This window comes from Bos taurus, chromosome 12 (assembly GCF_002263795.3).
Source record: "Bos taurus isolate L1 Dominette 01449 registration number 42190680 breed Hereford chromosome 12, ARS-UCD2.0, whole genome shotgun sequence".
In the NCBI taxonomy this organism is placed as follows: Eukaryota; Metazoa; Chordata; class Mammalia; order Artiodactyla; family Bovidae; genus Bos; species Bos taurus.
This window is the reverse complement of record NC_037339.1, coordinates 28,602,791-28,630,118: the sequence shown is the minus strand read 5'-3', so window position 1 is coordinate 28,630,118 and position 27,328 is coordinate 28,602,791. Positions and strand designations below refer to the sequence as shown.

The window sequence follows — 27,328 nt, the reverse complement described above, 5'->3', positions numbered from 1 at the left end:
TATTATGTTCTGCATTTCTTCATGATTTTATTATTTAGCTTCATGTTCTATATAAATTTGAAGGAAAATGGGATTCCCAATATTTGATTTGCTTAAAATTACCACTAGCTCATAATTAGGTGAATCATGAAATCATTTACTTTAATTTACAAATTGTTCTAATGAAGTAAATTCTGTATGACAGTTTTTTAAACCTTTAATACACTAGTTTCAAATTTTCCTGGAGAACTTTTAGCAGATAAGTAGTTTATTTTTAACCTCCCTTCTTTGGGTGCTTTTTTTTTTTTTTTTTTGCTGAGTTCTATAGTTTTCAGTGTTCTTAAATTCATAGTTTAGCTTACTTAGTGTTTTTTCCTTAGAAAATGTGACAGAACAATGTATACCATCACGTGCACTAACAAGACAGCAAGTCCGTGCTCTGCAAGATGGTGCAGAACTTTATGAAGCTGTGAAGAACGCGCCAGACCCAAGTTACCTTGAGGTGAGAGAGTAAGTGGGCCTGCAGGAAGTAAGTAAGTGAAGCCTTAGTCTTCATCCTTCAAGGTGGGAAGCTGTCGTCACTCATCTGGTCATTACAGGAGACAGTATGTTGAAATGCTGTGTTTCTCGAAGAGGATGTGTACAATTCTAGGATCCTCAGTGATGTACCAAACCAGGGTGGTACATTTCTACTTCTGTACCAAACAGAGGATGAGAGGGTTAAATAATTTTATATATTAAATATGGTTTAAAATGTGGTCAGAACTTGTTTTTAAGGTAAAACAAGTATCTTCAAAGCACTGTCTGTTTCCTCAGCTCTTCAGATCCTGCCTAGAGTTTATTTCATGATCCTCTACCTTAAGGATAGTTAGTTGTAACACTAAAGTGTGTTACAAACAGCACAGGCTTTAGAACCATGGCTCTACCATTTATTAGCTAAGCAAATAGGAGATAAAATAGCTGTCAAATGGCCACAAAAGATGTTTTAGAATCAAATTGGATAATGTATATAAAGAGTATTGTTGCAAAGTTTTATATAAATGTTATTATTAAAACATCATTTCATATATTAAGGTAATCTACTTCCCAAATTTTTAGACACCTGGGTATCTAATTAATGCAACTTCTAAGATTACTTTGCTAAATAGGGAGAAGAGGGGAAATTTTAGGAAGACAGTTTATTGATTAATATCATTTATTTGATGACCGTAAATGTATATGGCTTTAAGTGGGCCCTCAAAGTAAACACTGCTCTGCTCAGAGAGTGAGCAGTGCTGTTCTGAATAGAATTCCCCTGTATTCCCAAATGTTACAACACAGACTGTCTCAATGGATAGTGAGTCTGATTTTCAAGCCTGCGAGTACAGTTGCTACAAGTCTGTATGGCTTTGTTATGCTTTCCTGAGAAATTATTTGTCTCTGTCTCTTTATGTTTGTTGACGCTTATGAAAACATGGTCTTAATTTCATCCATAAAATTTAACAAAATATTATTCTGGTTTCCTTTTATAGAATTTACTTACAAGGAGAAAGTAGGGGGCAGGATGAGAGCAGGGAGACTAAGTTCTAGACCCTGGCCCTGTGTAGCTGGACAGACCTCAGACCTCCTCCACCACCATCTGCCTGGGAAAGCCTGAGGGTGGCTTATCTCTAAGGGTCTAAGTTTATGTGGTTCTAAGAGATTCACTGAAAGAAAGGTATCATTATCATTCTTAGAGAAAGAAATTGCCATCAGTTTCTAAAATATCTGTTAAAAGGACTTGTTTTCAGTGATAATGTTTAGTTGTTGTGGGGCATCTGAAATCACATAATTTTTTTTAAATTAACGTTTAACCTAAACACTGCCTGTTTAGGAATATCTTTGTAAGGCACAGGGTCCCCCTTCCCAGTATAGACTCAGGTATTAACATGGGTGAGTCAGCAGCAGTCTAGTGGGTTATGTGTCAGAATTCCCATTTATTTTATTTTTGGTTCCTTTATTTTTTGTTAACACTGGGTGAGATTCCTAGGAGGTTCAAACACCAGTTTGCTAAATGACTGGGAGAGAAATGTAGAGACAGAGATAAGTGCTTATAGTACATACCTGTTTTAAATTGTATCTACTGTTCCAGAGAGTTAATGAAATTATACTACAGGGGCTAAAAATGGAGGGCTCTTGAGCCAACCCCTGCCTGTATGGCTCTGCAAATTATTTATTGTGTCTGTACCTCAGCTTCATCACCTACCTCATGGAAACAATAACAGTACCTACCTCATAGGATTATTGTAAGAATTAAATGAATTAATACATTACACATACATAGACTTGTTTCTGAAATATCATAAGCATTCAGATGCATTTATAATGTCAGTGTTGATCATTATGATTATTACAGTATATTTATACGTAGGGGTTGTTTTGGCTCTAGGTAAATTTGTCACAAGGATTAGTAAACTGTTTAAGGCACTTGAAAATACCTGTTATGTGATAAACTGACTACATAAATCTCAATTTTTATATTGTCACATCCTTAACATGAACTCAATTCTGTTGTATTTTATCCCCATTTAAAGAGATTCATCTCCAATAGATGAGGTGGTTTATTTCTGTTTTGTTTGCTTTATACTCCAAAATCATCTGCCTCAATATACCAATTGGCCACAGGGTTATTTTAGTGAAGAGCAGTTAAGAGCCTTGAATAATCACAGACAGATGTTGAATGATAAGAAGCAAGCCCAGATCCAGGTGGAACTCAGGAAGGCTATGGAGTCTGCTGAGCAAGGGGAACAGATTTTGCCAAGGGACGTTACACCTGTATGGAAGCTGCGTATCATGAGCTATAAGAGAAAGGAAAAAGATTCAGGTCAGTATGGAGAGTTTTTGTTTTTAATCAATTTTAAGTTTAAAAAATTATTATCTTATTAAATTATTTCAAATGGTAGATCAAGAGTTAAGTGAGTATATATCAGGGGAGACAAAATGGGCTCCCAGTGCCCACAAAATGATAATATATCCCTTGGATCTTTGTAGTCCTCAGTATTTATTTTTAAACAAGATTCTTAATGATTATCATTTCTTCCATTATAATTTGTCTTTTTCCTCTTTCTCTCAATAGTTATATTAAATATCTGGCGTCCATCATCAGAACTATACTCCCTGTTAACAGAGGGAAAGAGATACAGAATCTATCATCTCACAGCATCAAAATCTAAGAGTAAATATGAAAGAGCTAACATACAGTTGACAGCAACAAAAAAGACTCAGTATCAACAACTACCGGTATAAACTTCTCATAATTTTTCAATTTTGATAAATGCATATTAGTTTATAGAATCCATGTATTTTTCTGATTTTTTTTTTCTTGTAGGCTTCAGATGAAATTCTATTACAAATCTATCAGCCAAGGGAGCCCCTTCACTTCAACAAATTATTGGATTCAGACTTCCAGCCGCCTTGTTCTGAGGTGGACCTAATAGGATTTGTAGTTTCTGTTGTGAAAAAAATAGGTAATACACAGTGTATTTAATGGTAGCTTTTTTATGAATGCTTTGGGAAAAGCATTATATTTTAAAATTTATCTTCCTTATGATTAACTGAAGCCACTAATTGACAAGTTTGGTAACTAGTGATTTGAAAGTACATTTGTTTTAACTTGATTCTTAAAGGCAGTTCTAGAATATCACAAGGAAACAACTTATATGCCATTCTGTGCTACTTAAAGAAATTGCTAGAAAATGTTTTGTACCACAGTAATGATTACAAAATAATCTCCTTCTGCAGTTAACTGAGCTATCAAGCCTTCACCTCCTACCTTAGTTTTTATTACTCTTTAACATCTTAGGCAAATTAATCTCTACTTTATTCCATCAATATGACATGGTTCACTCCTCCTTCCATACCCTGTTCCATAGATTTTATCTGCAAACCATGTGCCCAGCTTATGTCTCAACTTTAGCACAAAAGCCTTCCATTTATTGGTAATTTTGTGCCAGGCCCTTTAGCATTTGGTCTCACCACCCCTCCCCCCAGAACTCTGGGCCCCCTTCCCCTTCAGCTGTGCTAACACCTTCCTTGCTATTCTTGCGCCCACTTTCGTCACAGAGCCTTTACACTGCTCCCTCTCCTAGAAACCCTGTCCCCACATTCCCTTGGCTCCTTCAGGCCTCTGGTGAAACGCAGCCGCCTAAGAGGCCTTTCATTGAGCCCCTTTGTAAAAGCTGTATTTCCCCTGCTCCCAACTGAGCACTATTTCTCCCCTTTTTTGCCTTATTTTTCTCCATAGCACCCACCAGCACCTAACTATGTTTTTTTGATCTCCCTCTTCTGGAATGTTAGCTCTCTAAGGGCAGAGACTTTGTTACTGCTGTATCGTCAGCTCTTAAAACAGTGCCAGGTTCAGGGTAGGGTCTCAGATCCATGGATTCCTTGTTGATCAACTTCTCTGTCACAGCTTCTCGCTTTCTCAGCTCTCTGGCTAAGGTTTATCGTCAGTCTTTTTTTCAAGAAGGCTTCAACTGTGCCATATTACAGGAGTTCCTCATATGTTTGAAATGTCAAACTATTGCCCTAATTCTGGGACTGTGTCTTGGCAGGCATAATTATGTAGGATCTTGCTTTCTTTCCTTCCCTCAGAACTTTGTAGAAATTCCTCTTTTGACATTGAACAGTCTAAAATTTCCCATTTAGGTGATTTTCTTTTTATGTTTAGATGTCTGAAGAACATGTTTTGAGGTCCAAAGCTGTATCTTATAAACACTCTATACAGTTCTCCTGAAACACAGACGGCCTTTTTATCTGCAAATTCAGGGAATTCCCTGGTGGTCCAGTGATTAGGACTCGGTGCTTTCATTGTTAAGGGGGCCCAGGTTCAATCCCTGGTTGGGGAACTAAGATTCCACAAACTACACTGTGCAGCTAAATAATAATCTGCAGATTCAGTGCTTTCTTTGTATCAGATAAATTCTGTAATATCTTTGAATAAATTTTTTATTTCACTTAGTAGGATTTCTACTTCAAAGCCAGCAGTTAGTCTTATGTTAGATTTTTTTTTAACCTTTTCTCTGCTTCTGTCTTTTCCATCTCCATTCACCATGATTGTATATTAGTAATTTCTGCAATATGTTTTATTCCTTGTGATTTGTAATGCATGCATTTGTCCCATTATAGATAGTTTATTGGTGTCCTCAGTTTCTTTCTTTGATCCTGCAGTCTCCTTTTTGTCTTACAGGACTACTTTTCATCCAATATTCATATCCAAGCTTTTATTTTATTGATTATGTTCCTATTAAGTACAATAGCATGAGTCAGTTTTGAAGACTTCAGAAATTTTCTTTTAGTTTTATTTTTGGGTTGTGCTATGTTCTTTTCTTTTTTGCTTAATGTGTTTTTGTTTACTTGTGTTTTAGTGCTTTGTGGGTTTTTCTTTAACCATAGTATATTAATATACTACATGGTTTTTGTAGCATTTTCATTTCATCTTGTCATATTTGGGTGATTCCAAACATCATTATTATTGTTATAGAGGGTGGGTAATGTTTATTCAGTTTTCAATCAGCATTTATTGAATGCCTGTCATGTGCCAGGCACTGTTCTAAATGCCTAGGTGCATAGCAATGAGAAACAGGCAAATATCCCTGCCCTCATGGAGCCTACATTATGGCTAGGGAGGGAGATCACAAACAAAATAAGTAGCACATCCAGTTTTCTTAGTGTGGCTAAGAAAATGAAGGAGGGAGTGACAGGTAGGATGGGGGAAGGGGAGAGGACTGCAGCTTTAGACAGCAACGTGAGGAAAGATCTCACTGCAAAGGTGGCATCTGGATGAGACCTGAAGGACTAGAGGGAGAGAGGCATGTGGGCATCTTGGTCGGGGTCAGGGGGGCACATTCCAGGAAGGAGTGGCAGTGACAAAGGTCACGTTAGAGAATGACCCTGGTGCCTAAAAGCATTAGCAGCGGCCAGCGAGTGAGCAGTAACAGCTGGGAAGAGGCAGTGGAGGACTGAATTACGGTGTGGGCCTTGCATGAATTCTCTCTCTGAAGGTTTCAAGTAGAGGAGTGACACCCTCTTTCCTTCCAAGGAGCAAGCATCTTTTAATTTCATGGCTGCATTCACCATCTGCAGTGATTTTGGAGCCCAAGAAAATAAAGTCTCTCTGTTTCCATTGCTTCCTCATCTATTTGCTGTGAGTTGATGAGACCAGATGCCATGATCTTAGTTTTTTGAATGTTGAGTTTTAAGTCATCTTTTTCACTGTCCTCTTTCACTTTCAGGAAAAAGCTCTTTAGTTCTTTGCTTTCTGCCATAAGGGCGGTGTTATCTGCATATTTGAGGTTATTGATATTTCTCCCGGGAATCCTGATTCCAGCTTGTGCTTCATCCAGCCCAGCATTTCACATGTACTCTGCATAGAAGTTAAATAAGTCAATACAAGTTAAATAAGGATGACAATATACAGCCTTGATGTACTCGTTTCCCAACTTGGAACCAGTTTGTTGTTCCATGTCCAGTTCTAACTGTTGCTTCTTGACCTGCATAGAGATTTCTCAGGAGGTAGGTCAGGTGGTCTGGTATGGTATTCCCATCTCTTTAAGAATTTTCCATTTGTTGTGATCCATGCAGTCAAAGGCTTTGGCATAGTCAATAAAGCAGAAGCAGATGTTTCTCTGGAATTCTCTTGCTTTTTCTATGATCCAACTGATGTCAATTTGATCTCCAGTTCCTCTGCCTTTTCTAAATCCAGCTTAAACATCTGGCAGTTCATGGTTCATGTACTGTCAAAGCCTCATTTGGAGAATTTTGACCATTACTTTGCTAGCCTGAGATGAATGCAATTGAGTGATAGTTTGAACATTCTTTGGCATTGCCTTTCTTTGAGATTGGAATGAAAACTGACCTTTTCCAGTCCAGTGGCCACTGCTGAGTTTTCCAAATTTGCTGGCATATTGAGTGCATAGCTTGGAAGAAAAGCTATGACCAACGTAGACAGCATATTAAAAAGCAGAGACATTACTTTGCCGACAAAGGTCCGTCTAGTCAAAGCTATGGTTTTTCCAGTAGTCATGTGTAGATGTGAAAGTTGGATTATAAAGAAAGCTGAGCACTGAAGAATTGATGCTTTTGAACTGTGGTGTTGGAGAAGACTCTTGAAAGTCCCTTGGACTGCAAGGATATTAAACCAGTCAATCCTAAAGGAAATCAGTCCTGAATATTCACTGGAAGGGCTGATGCTCAAACAAACTTCAATTGTTTGGTCACCTGATGCGAAGAACTGACTTTTTGGAAAAGACCCTGATGCTGGGAAAGATTGAAGGCAGGAAGAATAGGGGACGACAGAGGATGAGATGGTTGGATGGCATCACTGACTGGATGGACTTAAGTTTGAGTGAGCTCCAGGTGTTGGTGATGGACAGGGAAGCCTGGTGTGCTGCAGTCCATGGGGTTGCAAAGAGTCAGACACAACTGAGCCACTGAACTGAACTGTGACACCCTCTGACTAGGTTTTCTCAGCATCACGCAGGCTGTTCTATTGAGAATAGACTGCAGGGGGGCGTGAGACTCCAAACAGGGAAATCAGCTGGAGGCTATTGTAGAAATTTAGGCAATTGATAATAGTTTGGAGCAAACAAAGCAACAGGAGTGGCCAGGAATAGTCAGATTGTGGTTGTATTTTGAAGGTAGGGGGACAGTGTGGATGAAGAGAAGAATCAAGGACTGAGGGCCAAGGTTTTGTCTGAGCAGCTGGAGGAATGGAGTCACTATATAGAGGGGAGTACGCAAGAAAAACAGGTGGGCAGGGAAGGCCAGGAGCTTTATCAACTAAAGATTTCTACTTGACAGCTGGATATTGTTGTAAGGGAATGGTCTAGGCTGAAGATACAAGTTGGGAAGTCATCAACATACAGGTGATGCTTTAATTCAGGAGACAGGATGAGGTCACTTGGTGTGGGAGTAGGTAGAGAAAAGAGCCAGGGCCTGACTTCGGCCTGTCAGAGGCATTTGATACCACAGAGAGAGGTGAGGCTGACAAGGGAGAGGTGAGACACGGTGTCCAGAGAGGCAGTGTGCAGAGGCCAGGGACTGCACGTGTGGGATGCACAGTTTCTCTTGGAGACAGATGTAAGACTAGTTCTAATGGTCCCACAGCAGATTGTGGTGATGAGGTGAGCTGTATGAGAGGGACCTGCCAACACCTCATGCAGTTGACTCTCTCTTTCTGTGGTATTGAAGAACAGTTTTTCCCCTCTTAGTTACTGTATGAAGGTGGGGTGTTTTAGTTGCTATCCACTGTTTATTCCCATTATCCCTGGAAGATACTGTGTTGCAGATCATTTTCCCTAGTTCAGCAAGTAGCCCCATGTATTCATTCATCTGCTGAACCACAAACTTAAGCAACATATTATCTGAAGGCTGGAAGTCCAAAATCAAGGTACTGGCAGGGTGGGTTCCTTCTGAGAAAGAATCTGTCCTGTGCCTCACTCCAGGAGGCTATGGCCTTCCTTGGCTTGTAGATGCCTCACCCAGGCTCTGCCTTCTTCACCTGGCAGTCTCCTTGTGTGCATGTCTGTGTCCAATTCTCCCTTTTCATAAGGACATTCAGTCAGGATGTACTGAAATGAAACTTCAACTTGATTTTTTTAGCAAACACTGTTTGCCAGTAAGGTCACATTCACAGGTTAGGATGTCAACATCTTTTATGGGGACACAACTCAACCCATGACTAGAGCCGTTTTCATTATTTCTGATTATTTCTATTTGCTTTTCTTCAGATTTAAGAATAAAAGAATTCTTAAAATGGGTGTTCTCTCACCAGTGTGGAGAAGGAGACTAGAAGCTGAGCCCTGTTGTGCTTCATTCTGTCCTACAACCTGTTTCTTTCTTTCATCACTAGTTCTTAAACTTTATATTAGGATATGCCTTATTTGTATGTCATTGGTAGACATTTCTTTCTTTTTTTATTTAGTTTGATGTCAAGTGTCAGTGGGAGAAATTTCTATCAGAAAGTTTCAAAGTGCCACCCTAAACCTGAAGTACCAGTTCTCCAATACCCAACTCTGATCATGAGGTTTCTTGGCCTAAAATCTTCGGTGGCTTCCTGTCCCTTAGAAAATGAAATATAAACTCCTTCCGATGCCTGAAAAAGCCTTCAGCCTCCTGCCTTAAGCCACCGCCCCACAAACCTCAGCTACTTAGTTTCACATTCTTGGCACACTAAAATATTTAACATTCCTACCTTGAAAAAGTCATTCACTTTGCTTAGAATGCCCTCTTCCTTCCCATCTTGATGAATTTTCCCTATTCACTATTCAGCTTACATGTTTCCTGCTTCCCCATGGCCTCTGTAACAGAATGTGTTGTCATACTGCGTTGAAATGTTAGCACCATAAGCAACAGGTCCTGAGCTGTTTAAAATCCTGAGCTTTTCCTAAATTTAGTTATTTTGGTTTGTTTTTACCATTAGCATACACAAAATAAATGGCCATACTTAAGAGTTTCCTTATATTTTAAAATTTATCCAGTATATATAAGTGAAGTTTTTTATTTTCTGGCTTTTGTTTTTTCCATTTTAGGTATTGTTCCTTTGGTCTATTTGTCAGATGAATGCCATAATTTATTGGCAATAAAGTTTTGGATAGATCTTAATGAGGACATTATTAAACCTCACATGTTAATTGCTGCAAGCAACCTCCAGTGGCGACCAGGGTGTAAATTGGGAATTCCTACTTTATTTGCTGGAGATTTTTCCATGTTTTCTGCCAGTCCTAAGGAAGGCCATTTTCAAGAGACATTCCACAAAATGAAAAATACTGTTGAGGTAAAATTAGCCTTGAGCATTACCATACATGTTGGCATTTTCCTATTTTGACAGTCAGATGTCAAGCAAGTGGCAGCTTTTATGAAAATTGGATAGTTGACATATAATGTGAGATTTTATCATATATTAATTGTTCATGAACCTGAGGAGATGGTGAGTGACAGCCATCAGGGACTAAAGAATGATTTGACAGGAACCGAATTAGGAAAAATTGTGAGAAGGATGTTCAGAGATGTAGACCATGTAGGCAAACTGGAAATTGGTAACAAGAATTATATGTTACCCGTGGTTTACAGCACATGGCAATGTAATCAGTTAATATGTAGATTGCAAATTTACGTTCTAGGGACTTCCCTGGCAGTTGAGTGGTTAAGACTCCATGCTTCCATTGCAAGTGGTACAGGTTCAACCTGGTCAGGAACTAAGATACTGCATGCCACGTGGAATGGCCATAAAAGCAAAAAAACACTTTCTAAATTAACATTTTAAACTCCATATCTACTATTTTATCATTTATACCTCTTTGATTTAAAATAATACCAAATAGGAGAACAAAATTTACTGAGTACTTACTGTACATCTGGCCTTGTAAGCCAGTCTCATTTAATGCTCCCACCAACCCTGGGTAGGGAAGATCCCTTGGAGGAGGAAATGGCAATCCACTCCAGTGTCCTCGCCTGGAAAATCCCGTGGATGGAGGAGCCTGGCAGGCTAGAGTCCACGGGGTCGCAAAGAGTCAGACACGACTGAGCAACTTCACTTTTCACCATCCCTATAATGTAGGGAACTGTTTTCCCATTTCATTGATGAGAAACAGAAGTCACACATCCACATTGGTAGAACCAGGATTCATGCTTAAGCCATCTGAATGCAGAGTCCAGACTATTATTAACTACCATGCAGTGCTGCCTCCTAATAAAATTTGGCATTTTATAAATGCTAACTTGTAAAAATAAAAATCTGTAAAAGATAAGCCTTTTAGTTCTGTAGTTTAATATTTGAAATATGTTATTCAGAATTCATATAAATAAAATTCTATTTTAAAAGCATTAGCTATATAAAGTTTGTATAATATTCTACCTGGACTCAATGTACATCATGAATAACAATACCCTAATTTATTTATGGCTTCTAAACTGGGGGCTGTAAATGTAAACTGGGGGTTACATTCACTATTTGGTTCCATTGTGGAGTACTTACTGTTTATATCCTACATTTTCTCTGACAACTTTCAAGGGCAGTTCATTTACATATCATTTAAAATTTTAACAAAATAGTGATAAATTAGGTTAAACCATAACCAAACTGCTGCTATTTGACCCTTTGTGACTTCTGGAAGTACAGTTTAGGAAGTGGTATAACCTGTATGTTATTTCAGTTAATTCTTAGAACAGACATGAAGACGTTCTCATTTTGAAAGTGAATATTGCTCAGTTGTGTCCGACTCTTTGTGACCTATGGACTGTATGGTTCATGGAATTCTCCAGGCCAGAATACTGTAGTGGGTAGCCTTTCCCTTCTCCAGAGGATCTTCCCAACCCAGAGATCAAACCCAGGTCTCCCCCATTGCAGGCAGATTCTTTACCAGCTGAGCCACCAGGGAAGCCCCAGAACACTGGAGTGGGTAGCCTATCCCTTCTCCAGGACATCTTCCTGACCCAGGATATCTCTTTCCCTCACACACACACCCTCTTTCCTTCTCTCCCTCTAACAATTAAGGTCTTCTTAATCACTGATGTAGCTTTTGCATTTTTATACTGGTGAATTATTTGACAGTTGCTATCAAATTTGGGGTGTCTCATTTTTTTTCTGGTCTGCATTTTTTTATTTCAGGTTTTAAAGGTAACATTTTCTGAAAACATATGAATGTATAGGTTTGCATTTTACAAACCAGCTTTTCCAATTTATTTTCTTAGAATATTGATACGTTTTGTGAGGATGCAAAAAACAAGCTGATTCGTTTACTTAATGCAAGTAATCCCAAGTGGTCCACCCCAACTAAAGACTGTACTTCAGCACCACCCACTGCTCAAACAGTCCTTGGTTCAGGAAATAAGTTTCCGGTAAGTTAATCTAAATTTAACAGATTTTATAAATATTCTATAGAGAGGCAACAATATATTCTGATGTATACCTAGTAAACGTGATAAAATGTAATTAAACTTAATTAGAAAGTGTCATTATTAGTGCCTCCTATAGGTATAGACTACCTGGAAAGTTTATCTTGTTTATTGAAGCCAGAATGTAACACTCTGTGGGGGCAAATTTTGTAAATGGGTGCTTTCATTTTTAGCATTCCCAGTACACATGACTGAGAAGACGTTTTTGCCCATGTCTTTTTGCTCAGAGGACTATGCTATATAATTAGGGTTGTTTCTAAGCTCAGTATAACTCTTTAAATCACAATAAAGGGAAATCGAGCTAAAGTCTGTAATTTTGGCTAAAGACTAGTTCTTAAGTAGCTAAACTTGCTAAGTTATATATATTAACTCATTTAACCTTCACAACAACCCTGAGATAAAAATTATCTACAGTTTACGAACAAGGAAACTATGACATACAGGGGTTAAGCATTTGCCTCCAGTCACAATCTAGAAAAGTAGGAACATAGGCTGTGTTCTTAAAATGATTTAAAAATGCTTATTTTTGTTTAACCTGTTAATAACAAAAAGATTAAAGCATAAATTATGTCTCCTACCCCCTTTTTGCTTTTACTACAATTATTCTTCATCTTTATTTTCATGTCATTTTTATATCCTCTTATGCAACAATCTTTCCTTCTGGAATAAAAATAATAATATTAATGTCTCTTGAAATCATAGCCACTAGGGGAGTGAAAGTGTGTGGAATTTGTATGTTTAAATACTTTTTAATAAAAGATAATTTGATTTTATTTCATATATTAGGACGTAATTATATAGGCTACTTCTTTGTTTTTTTTTGTTTTTTTTTTATTAGCTGTCTTCTCCCAGTAGTGAGATGAATTACCAAAGTCCATTATCACTTTGTAAGCTAAATGAGAAGTCTGTCTGCACACCTGTATCAGCCCAAGTGACTTCAAAGTCTTGTTGCAAAGGGGAAAAAGAGACTGATGACCCAAAAAGCTGCAAAAAGAGAAGAGCCTTGGATTTCTTGAGTAGACTGCCTGTACCCCCACCTGTTAGTCCCATTTGTACATTTGTTTCTCAAGCTGCACAGAAGGCATTTCAGCCACCACGGAGTTGTGGCACCAAATATGAAACACCTATGAAGAAAAACGAATTGAATTCTCCTCAGATGACTCCACGTAAAAAATTTAACGACATTTCTCTTTTGGAAAGTGATTCGATAGCTGATGAAGAACTTGCACTGATAAATACCCAAGCCCTTTTATCTGGTTCAGCAGGAGGAAATCAACTTACATCTATCAGTAAGTCCACCAGGACTGTTCCCACTAGTCCTAAGGATTATGTTGGACTGAAAAGGCCTTACACTACATCTGTGATCAAAGAACGAGAGAATTCCCCAGCCAGGACTGAAGAACAGGAGACTAATATCCCGGACACAAGTGCAATAAAAAACAGATCCAAGAGACTGCAAAGGCGACAGAAACCAAAATGACAATAAATTAGTTACTGACTCAACCTTTCCAGTTTGTAAAACATACACAGTTTCAAACTGTATATCGGAATTTGCATAATGAGTAAAGGAAGGAAATAGTTAAAAGTTTATCTGTGGTTTGTATATCACAGAAATGCTCTTCCCCTTTTTCTTTATTGGTATATTCTTATTTCAATTATATATCTTAAAATTGTGTAACTGTATATTAACTAATCAAGAAAATCTCCTTTAAATCTTTATGACTGGGTTTGATCACTGTAAGTATTACAAATGAAGTAAACACAACTGTTTCTTTTAGATTGTGTCCTTATAACTACAGGAAATTAAGTAAAGTTATTTTGACTCACATAATTCTTTTTGGTTTAGTTCCATTTTAGGTTTGTTTTTAAGAGGTAACCCACTATGAACCAGTTTTTCATAATGCACATGTTGGTTCTAATACAGTTTTTTCCTGATCAAAAAAGTCACGATGAGTAAGATATTATAGTGGTGTTTTCTTTCGACCAGTTCTTCATCCTTAAGTCAGCATGACTACAAGAAAAACAGAACCCTCTGTGCACTTCCTTTTTTGATGCCATTTTGATCTGTAAAATTAAATTATTTATTAAAAGTTGAAATACTTTAAATCAGAAACAGACTTCATTGTGTTAATTTGTCTTTATTTCTTAACAAAATGATCATCTGGACTGCAACTTAAGAGAAAATCTTTCTTTCAAATTGGCACTGATTGTCCTTGCTTTTAGTCCTATCACAGGAGTCGGCAAGCAGTCCCTTTTAAACCTAGTTTTCTCCAACCACCAAAGCAGATGAGAACCATTCAATTTAAGATGGTATTCTCATTTGTTACTTTAAAAAGAGGAAAAAGAGAAAGCAGTTCAAACTAGGAGCTAAGAGCATAAAGTGTTTTAGTATGTCTTAAATTTATATACAATATCCTGTTTTTAAATCTCATTATAAACACACCTTAAAGCCAAGAATAAATCCTTTTAAAAAGCAATTTTCTTCCTTCCATAACTGTGACCCATGTTTTTTCTTGCTTCTAAAAATTAACATAATAGTCTCTTCTGCTATTCTTTTTAACTTAAGTGTTCTGCCAGTCTTGTTAATGTGATTTAACTTTTTTTCATAAAACAATTTGGTCTTCATGTCCTAATCATTTTCCCAATGATCCACACACTAGAACAGGGAATACAACTTGAGTCTCAGCTGAACAGAAAGAATTATAAGAATTCAGCCTTTTTGTTTCTTGAAAAAACTTAACCTATAACCTCTTTCATTTTTCATTAGCATTTAGACTACCCATAATGGAGGCATCTAACATACACTCTGCTGTTTATAAACTGTAAATAATATAGCCAAGCTATATAAATGTGAAGCTTGAGTACCTATGGATATTGTCCCCCCAAAAGTGACAATTTAATGATTACAAAGTCATCAATGTACACTGCATGATAAGGGGTAAATGGTAAAAGCGATTTGTGTTACTCAACAATCACTTAATGAGAGCCTCTTGTGTATAAAGCACTCTGCCAACCCTGTGAGTAATGCAAATGTGAATGCACAAAACAAGTCAGTGTTAAGTGTTCAAAAATTTTTTTAAATCAGGAGTCATGGGTGTTGAAAGAAAAAATAGGTCATTTCTAGATGGGATAAACAAAGTTGGTGGCATTTTATTAATTTTATGCTCCCAAAAAGGCAAATGTAGCAGGGAACTATTCTGAGCTCATTCAGAGTAGGACAAATACAAAGTAGCCCTGCCCAGGCCAGGTGAACCAGAAACCCTAAGCAGAGAGTCAGAAGTAAATCAGGAGGGCTTGAGTTATGATCCTTCAGCTGCTCCTATGGGACTGAGCAAAGGCACTCTCATCTGGACCCTCTGACACTTCTCACCTCTACTATCCTAAATGAGTCAAGCCACCCACACTGACCTAGTTCTGCACTGACTAGGGACCATGTTGACTAGGATTACCCAGGACCATCTGGGGTCTGGAAAACAGGAGTACTGTTAATGTGGATTATCATCATTATTAGATTATTATGTGTTAAGCTTGGATACACAGAATTTAGCCAAACTATACTTTAGATTCATTCAAATTCACTTAATTTTAGTTTGTTGGGCAAATTCTGCTACTCAAAGGAGACATCAATTTTTTTAAATGTTAATGAAAAAATTACAGATCATTGCTGGTAATCATCAAGATGTTGAATAGATTTCAATAATACTAGATATGGAATATTAAAGTAATACAGTCTTTCTAATGTATAGAGATCAAATAATTTATACACACAAGTAAAATATAAAGTTGCTTTTATCTTTACCTCTGTGTTTCCTAGTCATTAAAGAAGATGGGTAAATATAGTTATAGAAAAACTAGTTCTTAATAGGGTAGAATTTTGTGGAATTTATGGTAAATAAGTTTTTTATTTTCTTAAACCCCCCAAAATTAGATTCAATGACAAGTCCATATAAAGCAATACCATATATAATTTTTAATAACCATAAAAGCACCATTATATAGAACACTTAAAATAATGCTTCACAAAACATTAGAAAGAAGTTGTTGGCCAACAAGAAATAAAGCATACATCCTACATGGTCTTATCTGTGGTCTCACACCAAATTAATCTGATTCCAACCTGTTAAAATTTGATTTGGATTCATAAATTCAATTTTAATATAAGAACTGTAGTAGAACTTTGTCTTAATGCCTCACAAAACACTCAGACTGCTCCTTATAAGAGGAGCATGACTTTTCCTGTTTCCATGTGAGGACATTCTGGATGCTTCATTCCTTGTACGCCCAAAACTTTGGCGCTGCCAACTGATAATACACGTTTATAGGAATAATTTTTAAAAATTGCTTGATTATTCCTCTTAAAAATTGGTGTTTTATAAAGGCAGGCTTGTTTTATATACACTGTTAGCTCAACAGCCAAACAGGTTTATCCCTGTTATCAAACAGGTTTAACCCTGTTTGATAAAGTGGTAGTTAAAACACAAGATGTGACTTGAAACAATGACACTGATTTTCCTAACAGATATTTCTAACAATGACACATCGCTAAAATAAAGGGATAATCTCCCAAAGTGTCTACCTCGAAAGACAATATTCCCTTAGGTGTATACTTCCTGATGGCTCAGACAATAAAGCGTCTGCCTGCAATGCGGGAGACCCAGGCTTGATCCCTGGGTTGGGAAGATCCCCTGGAGAAGGAAATGGCAATCAACTCCAGGACTATTCCCTGGAAAATCCCATGGACAGAGGAGCCTGGTAGGCTACAGTCCATGGGGTCGCAAAGAGTTGGACATGACTGAGTGACTTCACTATATACTTCCTGATGTCTTCATCTTAAAGGAAAATCAATATCATCATTACAGCCACACATCTCACATTTTTGGATACACAGATGATCAAAAGTAGCAGTGGCACTAAAAAATTGTTCCTGCCTACTATTTCTCCTCCATCTTTCCAACTTTCCTGATGGAGATGAATTTCCTGAAAAAATAGACTGCTTCAGAGAAAGGGCTACTGAAGCTTTATATTAAAAACAGTTCATTAATGAGCCTATGTGGTTGATTACGTTCTTGGGTATGTTCTCAGGTTTCAGTTTTGAATTAGTTCTTTCCCTAGAGAAAGGATTTTGTTTAATCAAATCGGCAGAATTCCCAGCATCAGACCATGCACATAGGATCACTTTAACAAATGCTTGTTGAAGAGGCATCTAACGACTTCTGCACAGAAACTCTCAGGCTTGACTATTTACACTGGAATTAGAGCTCTGACTACCACTGAACGGAGAATAAATACCAAAAATTGAAGTAAAAACTGATTTAGGAAAATTCGGAATGCCCATAAGAGAGGCCTCTAATACCCATGGTGACAACCACCCCTTCTGTTAAAGGAGCTCTCATTAGTGAAGCTGCCATGCGCCCTCCGGTGTGGGAACTCTGCATAGGTGTTCCAGTACCCTGCACCGTTGGAAGGAGATGCATTATTCCTGTCCTGGTTTCTGTTTGCTCTGCTTGGTTTTTCTGCGTGCAGCACACTGTAAAAGGTAACATCATGTTCATACCGTTCTTTCATTCGGTGTATTTTCTCTCTTGGGACTCCATGAATGTTTCTTCTACGTGGAAAAAAGAAATGCAAATGTTTAGTTAAGGCAGCATATCAAAATGAGTTATATTTTACAAGTGTTTGTAGTTTATAAGTCCTGTATTATTACACAGATATGCACTCCCTATTCTCAGGATGGAACTCTGACAAAAGCAAAACATCGTGTTAAGCAGTTATCGTTCAGCTCAACTGTTTTTCATGCGGCCCTGCACACCCCCAAACTACCCTGGGGCTAGCAAAGAGCTAAAACATCAAAAAATGCTCTGTTTCTGGAAATCTCAATTCTGTGCTTCAAAACATAAGAGCACCATGAGCTCTTCTTATGTGTTTGCCAATTTGTTATGCATATATCTATAATCACTTATGTCAGTCTTAGATACTTCTAGATCCTTATTAAAACAACATTCTTCAATTCTCATGGACATGAGGATCAATTGGGGATATAGTTTTGAAATGTAATTATCAGAGATTTCAACTAAGAACGGGGTCCATGAACTAGGACTTTTAAAAATATTAATCTTATTATTTATTTTTTGGCTGTGGTAGGTCTTTGTTGCCACAGTACAGGGGCTTTCTCTAGTAGCGGGGCACAGGCCTCTCATTGCAGTGGCTTCTCTGTTGCAGAGAACGGGCTCTAGGTGTGTGGCTTCAGGAGTTGTGACATGTGGACTCAGTGGATACAGCTCCCAGACTCAGTAGTTGTGATGCACGTACTTACTGCTGCTCTGCAGCACGTAGGATCCTCTTGGACCAGGGATCAAATCAGCATTCCTTGCATTGCAAGGCAGATTCTCAACCACTGGACCACCAGGGATGCTCCATGAACTAGGATTTTAACAGTCACCTCAGCTGATTCTGACAGAGGTGATTCACACATCCCTTGGGAAACACTATCTGCTTGTAACCATAAGATGAATTAGACTTATTCCTAAAAAGTAAATTCTGACCTCACTGGTTACTTTAAATCATTGACATTACCAAATAGCACAGATGGTGAATTATCAGAACCCATGCATTCAATCAACAAGTTAGTATTATTTGGACATTTATTGCTTTACAAACTAGAAGCAGCATATAGACCATAAATGAACCACAGACTGTTCAATATCTGAAGGTCTTTGTTTAGCCTAAGTGCAAAAACACCACTCACAAGTGCAATCCCATGCAGAGGAAAGTGCTTTTAAATGTCCATTAATGAAGAAGCATTTTAGCAGAATGTTAAATATGTCCTTTTTGAGGACCAAGTCCAAGCCAAGATTTAGCATTTAGCATTATATTAGAAAACTGACCCCAAAGTAAAGTCTTTCACATTAATAATTCCAAAGTTATCAATTTCCAAGAATTACCATTTCTGGCCTGAAAACTACCATGTCCATTTCCAGCCTGAAAAGATTCTTTTGTTCGGTCTGAAATACCTGAAAATAGCAGGATACATAATGAGGAGCTAGAAAAACAAAGAAGTACCTTGCTAACTCTTGGACGTTGAATTTCCAGCGAGTGTCAGGTTCTCGGAATATAACTTCATAGTTATTTTCAAGTGCCTGATTTTTCAAAAGTACATAAAACATTGAAGACATGGTATGTATGTTTGGGAATGTTTATGCTGCCATTTAACATTTACTACAAATCTTTTCTAACATTCCTTTTGTTTAACCAGTAATTTAATGCCTTAATTTATGTTAACAAATACAGTTGGTACATATCCATACTTAGCCACACTCAGATTATATTATGGTTCCCAATGATAACTTTTCAGTAATTCTATCTATTATGTAGGAAAACGACAAAGTTCTTTGTTTTGAACCTTTAAAAAGATAGATCGTTGAACTAGTTTTAAATTCCCTGTCCATAGGAATGAGCAATGAATTCCAATGGTTTCCCAAAGTCCCGTATATGTGATTATCATAGGTTCACTGGCATCAAGTGCCTTGGCTAGTCCTCACAGCTTGGTTTACAAAGTGAGAGTACCAGAGGCACAGAGCTTGGGAAATAAAAATGATTTCCACATACTTCACACATTCTTCCCTCCAAAAAGTAGCTCTCCCATCCATGCCACATAGTTTGGCTCAATTCACTGTGCCATATTTCCTTGAGTTTAGAAAATGATTACCATTTCCATGGAAACATCAAGTGTTCTTTGCATTAATTAACGGACTACTACTTATTTTATCTCAAGTTGAACTTTCTGTTATGACTACTGTTTGTTGTGTTATAAAATACAGAATAAAATGGGCTAAGTAAGGGGATTTCCTCTTCATTCTTTAGATGGAGACTTCTAATTTCAGAAGGGTATCAAATATCATACGTGAAAAATATCTAGTTTCTGTGTCTTAGTAGTAGCTGTGGATAGCTGGGAAAGATTGTGCATATCTAGAAATTAGAAAACAAAAAGTAAAATAACTTCCCTTAAGCTACTCTCAGTTAAGCCCTGCCTCTTGGTTCTGAGCTGTGCCTTAATTAACCTGACTCTTCATATCCCTGTCCATTTTTCTCCTAAGTGGATGTTTGATCCATGAACTGAAGTAACCACAAAGTTGATGCTCATTATGTCCTACATTCAGCAAAGTCCCACAGTCTGGGCCTAAGTAAAACTGATGAAAGTATCTAGACAAAAGCACACCTCTATGTAAGATACTGTGCCCAAAATATTAAAAAAAAAAAGCTTAAAAACAGGCTGCCATGAGTCCAGTTTTAGAGATTCACTTTAAAATTAGCCAAGTAGGGAGAATACTCAGCTGTTTTCTTCCTCTCCCTGTTTGTGGATCTTTTCTCCTTATTACATGCAGTAAGGAATGAAAACATATTAGCACAAAAGATGAAATATGTCTGAAAAGTAGATCATACATACTTCATAAATAAAGAAAAATGTACACATTGCTTCATTCATCTGTTCTGACAGTAGATGGCTTAACTGTTACCTTTATATGTGCATTTATATTTGTATTCTAATATCTTAATAGGGTTACAGCGTTACTCCTGAATCTGTTTTTAAACTAAGAAATTCATTGCCCTGGAACTCCATGCAGCAGCAGCACCACATAGCACTGAAGTCCCCAGCGTGGCAAAGACAACTGTCCTAAGAACATCATCTACAGCTCCACTGGAGGCATCACCTAGTCCAGCACTTCTCAGCAGGTTTCAGCAGATGCTCCTACGGATGCCTTCCCTTAGGAAAACAACCAAGACAGAAATGCTGTCAAGAATTCAGACCAAGGGCTATTTTTAAAATGTACCCTGAGGTAGTATTAGCATCTCAGCAAATTTCAGCCATTGAACGGCAGAGAAACACTAAAATAAAACCTCTTTACCTGATTCCTGGGAGAACTACTATTAATGAATATGAGATCACAGAAGACCAAAAAAAGAAGAAAGAACAAATGTTTCAACTTTCTCACAAAATGTCCAGAACTGAAAATTCAGAATGATACTTCTTCCTACCATGACTGCATAGGGCTTCATTTCCCAGGCGTGGAGGTTGGTATTATCAATAATAATGGGGGATATGCCATTCCTCATTGCTTTTCTTGCTGCAACACAATGTTATATAACAGTGAACAACATGCAACAATCACAGAAGGGCGAGTGTACTCCATATTTTGTTATTTTTATTACAGGATGTCCTCATTACACAACTTTAATACTACCTATTTCAGAACCCATTATCAATAATTTTCTTTTTCCTGGAATCTAGGGAGATTACACTCTGGCATTCTGTTTGAGAAGGAAAAATGGCAGAACTTTAGATTAAGCTCCTTCCATAAATTTTTTTCATTTTGCAGGAGCTACAATCTATGTGCACAAGAGGATTTCCCAGGAGCTTGGAAAGGAATCTGTCACCTCTTTTCTGGTTCCACTCATGAGCTTCCTCCAGAAAGTCAGGATTGAACTCATAGGCACCATCTTCCCTGAAGAAAAAATCATCCGTGCTGAAAATCAGGGCTCTGGGAAAGTCGTGTTGCAACTGTCTGGAGAGTGGGGAAACAAGAGATTATTTTATGACTATGCATTTTCATACTATAAATCATTTCCTTCTATCTCTAACATTTAGCAGTTTATACTTCTGAGACCACCAGGTTTCAGTTGTTGAAATTCATTTTAAAAAGAGAGAGTCTCTCTAGAAGGTATCGCTCCTTCATAGGGGTAAGGAGAGGGCTGAGAGGGGACTGTGTGTGTTGCCCAACTCTTTAACAAGTGCTGATCACCACCATGCTGATTTCTGCAGCTACCAGAGCTGATTCTAGATGACACTCTGGAGGCTTCGCTGCAGGGGTGACAAGAGTGGGCACAGCCCTCACTGACATTCCTCTGTGATGCACCACTGCCCAAGTACCCCTGCTGCAGCCCCTTCCTGCACCCCCTTACCTGGCCTGGGTCCCCTCGCCTTGGAGCTCTGTTCTCCATAAGGACCCATGTGAGACACTGGTTCTTGCTGAGGTATGAAATGTAGATAAAAGTGATGTGTGTGCTACCCCTAACAGGTACTTTAGCAGTGACCTAAACCAAATTCTAAAACCAGCAGAAGAAAAGATGCAGATGCAACATTCCCTAGGCTTTCCTAAACTTCTATCACTCTCTCTGAATATGAAAATACCACACAGAAAAAAAGAAAAAGCATCATGGAGTCCCCTCTTTAACGTAGGAAAGAAAAAAAAAAAAAAGCACATGAAGTTTTGCACAAAATAACTTCAAAGAGAAGATATTTCCACATGAAATCCTTATTCAGACTTTTTTGGGGGAGAAGATGGCTATTGTGCTAGACAGTAACAAAGTAAATTGCTGATCCTCCTTTCCTCACCTGTAAAAACTGGGGATAACAGCACCCATCTTGCTAAGTAAGGATGACTACCTAATAACCTGGGGAAGCGCCTTGCGCAGTGCCCGACACAATGAGCACATGGTTCTCTCCCTTCTCCCTGTGTGGTTCCCCAGCGTAATTCTAACTTCAAACAAATTGACCAGGCAGATACAGTCCATAACAAAACGGCCGTGCTCAGAATAAAAAGATATTTAAAAGTTGGAGGAAGGACTTCCCTGGTGATCCACTGGTTAAGAATCTACCAACGCAAGGGATGTGGGTTTGATTCCTGGTCCGGGAAGATTCCACATGCTGCACAGCAACTAAGCCTGTGCACCACAACTGCTGAGCCAGCATGCCTAGAGCCCATGCTCTGCAACAAGCAGCCCCTGCAATGAGAAGCCCGCGCACTGCCACTAGAGAGGAGCCCCTGATTGCCACAACTAGACAAAAGCCCACACAGCAACGAAGACCCAGCGCAGCCAAAAATAAGTAAGATTTTTAAAAAAACAAGAGAAAAAATATGTTGGAACATAACAAGAGCAGGAAATGTAAAAAGAAAACAGAACTATTCAGCTCTGTTTGTTCTTCTCCATCAAGAAGAATGCTCTTTAATCAGGAAAGAGCATAAGGCAGTGAAACCACAGATAATGAGTAAAGCACCTAAGCTGCTGGAAACACTTGGGTTCAGTTCCTGACTCTTCCACCACGGTCATGTGGCCTCTCTTTCCAAGCTTCTGTGTTCCTGACTGAAAACTTGTATAGTATCACGACCTATTAATCAGAGCTTCTAGTAAGAGCGAAATGAGGTGAGGTACGGGAAAACATTTTTCAAGAGGTAAGGTACTTTACAAACACAAGGTACTGTTATTTTATTAATAACAAATGAAGTCAGATTTTCCATCCAAAACTGTTTACATGCCATCGTAGTAAAGTGCACTGGAGTGTGTACACTCCAATGTAGGAGTGCTAGGAGCGGTGGCAAACAAAATCTGGCCATTTTAAATACACCACAGATACAGAAACGGACACGAAAGGCAAGTATAAAGATCTGATAAAACGGATTTGCATAGTTTCTTTGTAAATGTCTTTTAACCGTAAAGATACTCAAACTGAAAAGCTCAAATCAGATATCCAAACGTTAACCTCCAGGGCAAACAGTTATTACAAAGACACCTTAGAAGAAAACCTAAGGGCAACACTAACTGCACTTTCAGGTGTGCGGATTTTATATTCGTAAATGCTCTACAGTTTTTGAATTCTTTTCATCATTATCTAGTCTAAACATGAAAGTCTCATTCAGAGTTTAAATAATATTGTGTAACTTGTTTTCCTTATCTTTTGTGTACTAAGTTAAGCAACTCTGGATATTAGTTCCAGAACTTCTTAAATATCCCTTCTAAATCTGGCTTCATTTGTCTTCCTATTAAGTCTGCCACTTACAGCTCTGGTTTTGTCATTTTCAAAATGGAGTTTTTCTTTGCATAGACATAGCTTTATCTCCTCTTTATGGTTTATATTATCTACTAGAAGTTAATACTCTAATTTTTCATTAAAAAAAAAAAAACCTTTTAAGGCATGTGTTCAATTCACATTTTATTTGAATTCTATTCCCTTCTAGAAAGCAAAAAAGAAAACACAGCAAAGTATCGCCTTGTTTGCAAAATTTTGCCTTAGAGTAAAAGTTAAATTGTTCAGGACCACTATGAAGCTGAACCACCCGCTCATCATTTCCCAAGACACATGTGACCATAGCCTATATGGTCCTCCTAACAAACAGGCAGGAAAAATAGGACTGTTTTTCACCTTTACAACTCTAATGGAACTGGGGGACTGGAGAAGATCAAAGGGTGGACTTTCTGATCTTGCTGAATGATCATTCTTTCAAAACTTGTTTTCCCTTCACCTGAATGTTAAATCAGCACTGGCAGTCATGGTACATTTTGAATACTCAAGACTTAAAAGCTCTCCTAACTAAATGAAGAACTGATTCAATAGGCAATCCTGAGAGTCTAACACTTCAGTGGAAGCAATAAATACCATTCCATAAGCTTCAGAAGTGACAAGCATAATGCCCCAGCTCTAGCTTTCTTAATGGTGGTCAGGAGCCTTATGCATTAGGGAAATTGAGAATGAAAAATGGGGGGGGGGGGGGGGGAAGACAATTACACCCACATAATTTTCACCTCTGCAGTGCCCCCCAAACTCACCTGACACTACTACTATTAGAGTAACTTAGGTTCTAATCTTGATTTCATAACATCACTCTTTTGTGTTATTCTTTCGTTTAACAATAGAGAAACATTTGAATATATTTAGATATCTATTAGTCACTCACCCACTCATTGACAAAGTCCAACATTAGTATGTAACTTTGAGTTGTACCCCTTATTACTGGAATTTTCCAACATGCAAAATAGAATAACATCATCATTCCCCATGTACCCACAGTCCAGCTTTAACAATTATCGTTATATGGCCAGTATTGCTTCATCTGCTTCATACTTCATTTCACCAAATATCTTTTCAGTGTTCAAATTTCCCTGATTGTCTCATAAATCAGTTCAGTTCAGTCGCTCAGTCGTGTCCGACTCTTTGCGACCCCATGAATCGCAGCACGCCGGGCCTCCCTGTTCATCACCAACTCCCGGAGTTCACTCAGACTCACGTCCATCAAGTTGGTGATGCCATCCTGCCATCTCATCCTCTGTCGTCCCCTTCTCCTCCTGCCCCCAATCCCTCCCAGCATCAGAGTCTTTTCCAATGAGTCAACTCTTCGCATGAGGTGGCCAAAGTACTGGAGTTTCAGCTTTAGCATCATTCCTTCCAAAGAAATCCCAGGGCTGATCTTCAGAATTCCTACAATTGGTTTGTTTGAATCAAGAGCTAAACCAGATCCATGCTTTGCATTTGGTCCCCACATCCCTTAAGTCTCATTTATTCCATAGTTTTCCCACTCCTTTTTATTTCCACCTAAACTTTCCCCCCACAACCTTTTACATTTAGAAAATGTTCAAACCAATAGAAATAAGTTGAAAGAATACTATGAACACTCCTTACCCTCCATTATTAACATTTTTGTTAACAATGTTAACGTCTTGCCTCATTTATTTTACTTCTCTCACATGTGTATTTTTGATGTACCATTTAAAAATAAGTTGCAGACATCATGATACTTTGTTCCTAAATGCTTTATCAAGTATCTTCTATAAATAAGAACATTATCCTAAATAATCACATCACAACTTAAAAACTGAATTATAAATTATAAATATTATAAATATATACTATACATAAATTATATACTAATTTATATTACAATTTTATATTACAGCTATTTATAATGCATGCATGCTCAACTGTGTCCAACTCTTTCTGACCCCATGAATTGTGTAGCCCACCAGGCTCCTCTGTTCATGGGATTTCCCTGGCAAGAACACTGGAGTGGGCAGCCATTCCGTTCTCCAGGGGATATTCCCGAGCCAGTGATCGAACCCGGATCTCCTGCATTGCAAGTGGATTCTTTACCTCTGAGCCACCAGGGAAGGCCTTAGCTATTTATAATAGCCAATGTTAATAGATTTTTAAATTTAAAATGTCCTTCATGGTACGAATAACATCTTCACAGGTTCAAGTACAGCATTTAGTTATTAACGTCTCTTTGGTGTCAATCTAGAACTGTCCTCATGCCTTCTTTGGTTTCCCTTTTTTTTAAAAAAAATTACTTTTAATTGAAGGATAATTGCTTTACAATATTGTAATGGTTCCTGCCAGATATCGACGTGAATCAGTCATAGGTATATACTTGTCCCCTCTCTCTTGAACCTCCCTCCCTGCTTTCCCTTTTTGAAGAGTCTAGTCAGTTGGCTTGAGAATGCCCCACATTCTGTATTAGCCTGGTTATTTTCCTCATAATTAGATCCAGATTAAACATTTGTGGAAGGAAAATACAGAGGTGATGTTTGCGTACCTGACTGCACATGATGACCATCTGTACCATCCTGCTACGTTTATCATTTGGCTAACAGGTGGCATCAGCTAGTATTGCTCCCCTTGTGATACTACATCATGTTGGGGTGGGGGTGGGGAGTTGATATAACGAGAGGCCCCGTGTAACATCCTATTCCCCAACAACCTTTCCCTCAATGAGCTTTATATTCATTGCTGATCACTGCCAAGTGAGTTATTACATTGGGAATAGCAGAATACTTATTACTTCATGTAATTTCTTCTGTATTTACTAGGTGGCATTGTTTAGTAAAGAAGAGCACTCTTCCCTTTCCCCTTTTAATAATGCTTACCATCATCATTCTTTATGATGCTCAAATTGTCCCAAATTTGACAAGCAGGTGCCCCTTCAAACTGGTTCCTGTGTCTTGCTCTACACCAACCTTAAAAATATTACTTTTCCTTTCTAATTAGCAAAGTAACACATATTCAAGGCAAAATATTTTGGAAGAGAAAACTGCGAAACAGGAGAGGTTCCTATATTCCTCAACCTAAAAATAATTACTAATATTTTGATTGTCTTTCCAGGAGATAGAATTTTTTTTTCTCATCTGATATTTTGTTCCATAAAAACAGAAACATAATGCAGAGAATATCAACTTCTCGTCACTAAACTTATTTCCACAGCAACTATTTCCCACCTCATGAAGTATGATTCTATGCCATTATTTTTTTTAATTATTTTAATTGGAGGCTAATTACTTAACAATATTGTAGTGGGTTTTGCCATACACTGACATGAGTCAGCCATGGGTGTACATGTATCCCCTATCCTGAATCCCCCTCCCACCTCCCTCCCCATCCCATCTCTCAGGGTCGTACCAGTGCACCAGCCCTGAGCACCCTGTCTCATGCATCAAACCTGGACTGGCGATCTATTTCACATATGATAATATACATTGAAACATATATATTCTCTCAAATCATCCCACCCTCACTTTCTCCCACAGAGTCCAAAAGTCTGTTCTTTATGTCTGTGTCTCTTTTGCTGTCTCACATATAGGGTCATCATTACCATCTTTCTAAATTCCTTATATA

General features: G+C 38.1%; 2 protein-coding genes and 1 long non-coding RNA gene across 7 annotated transcripts in view; 1 reads left to right on the top strand and 2 right to left on the bottom strand.

The window, feature by feature from the left end:
• The window catches only part of LOC132346706 (uncharacterized), a 30,797-nt gene extending 23,104 nt beyond the window's left edge, over nt 1-7,693 (bottom strand). The window contains exon 1 of the long non-coding RNA XR_009496622.1: nt 476-7,693. This is a non-coding gene — a long non-coding RNA (uncharacterized lncRNA). The remainder of the gene's footprint in view (nt 1-475) is intronic.
• BRCA2 (BRCA2 DNA repair associated) overlaps nt 1-14,009 on the top strand; it is a 52,548-nt gene extending 38,539 nt beyond the window's left edge. Inside the window, exons 21-27 of the mRNA XM_002691807.6 lie at nt 360-481; nt 2,623-2,821; nt 3,074-3,237; nt 3,326-3,464; nt 9,528-9,772; nt 11,689-11,835; nt 12,731-14,009. Of these exons, the coding sequence (XP_002691853.1) occupies nt 360-481; nt 2,623-2,821; nt 3,074-3,237; nt 3,326-3,464; nt 9,528-9,772; nt 11,689-11,835; nt 12,731-13,372 (1,658 nt within the window). The 3' untranslated portion in view covers nt 13,373-14,009. The remainder of the gene's footprint in view (nt 1-359; nt 482-2,622; nt 2,822-3,073; nt 3,238-3,325; nt 3,465-9,527; nt 9,773-11,688; nt 11,836-12,730) is intronic.
• A 1,830-nt stretch (nt 14,010-15,839) lies between these two features.
• N4BP2L1 (NEDD4 binding protein 2 like 1) overlaps nt 15,840-27,328 on the bottom strand; it is a 22,636-nt gene continuing 11,147 nt past the window's right edge. Inside the window, exons 2-5 of one of the 5 annotated variants that reach the window (XM_005213681.5) lie at nt 21,325-21,452; nt 20,926-21,014; nt 18,952-19,028; nt 15,840-17,497 (exon numbers count right to left, since the gene is read on the bottom strand). In XM_005213681.5, the coding sequence (XP_005213738.1) occupies nt 17,239-17,497; nt 18,952-19,028; nt 20,926-21,014; nt 21,325-21,452 (553 nt within the window). In that variant the 3' untranslated portion in view covers nt 15,840-17,238. Of the gene's footprint in view, nt 17,498-18,833; nt 19,029-20,925; nt 21,015-21,324; nt 21,453-27,328 lie in introns of all 5 variants that reach the window. The other 4 variants (NM_001046574.1, XM_059892139.1, XM_024999979.2 and 1 more) reach the window with 4 other exon arrangements.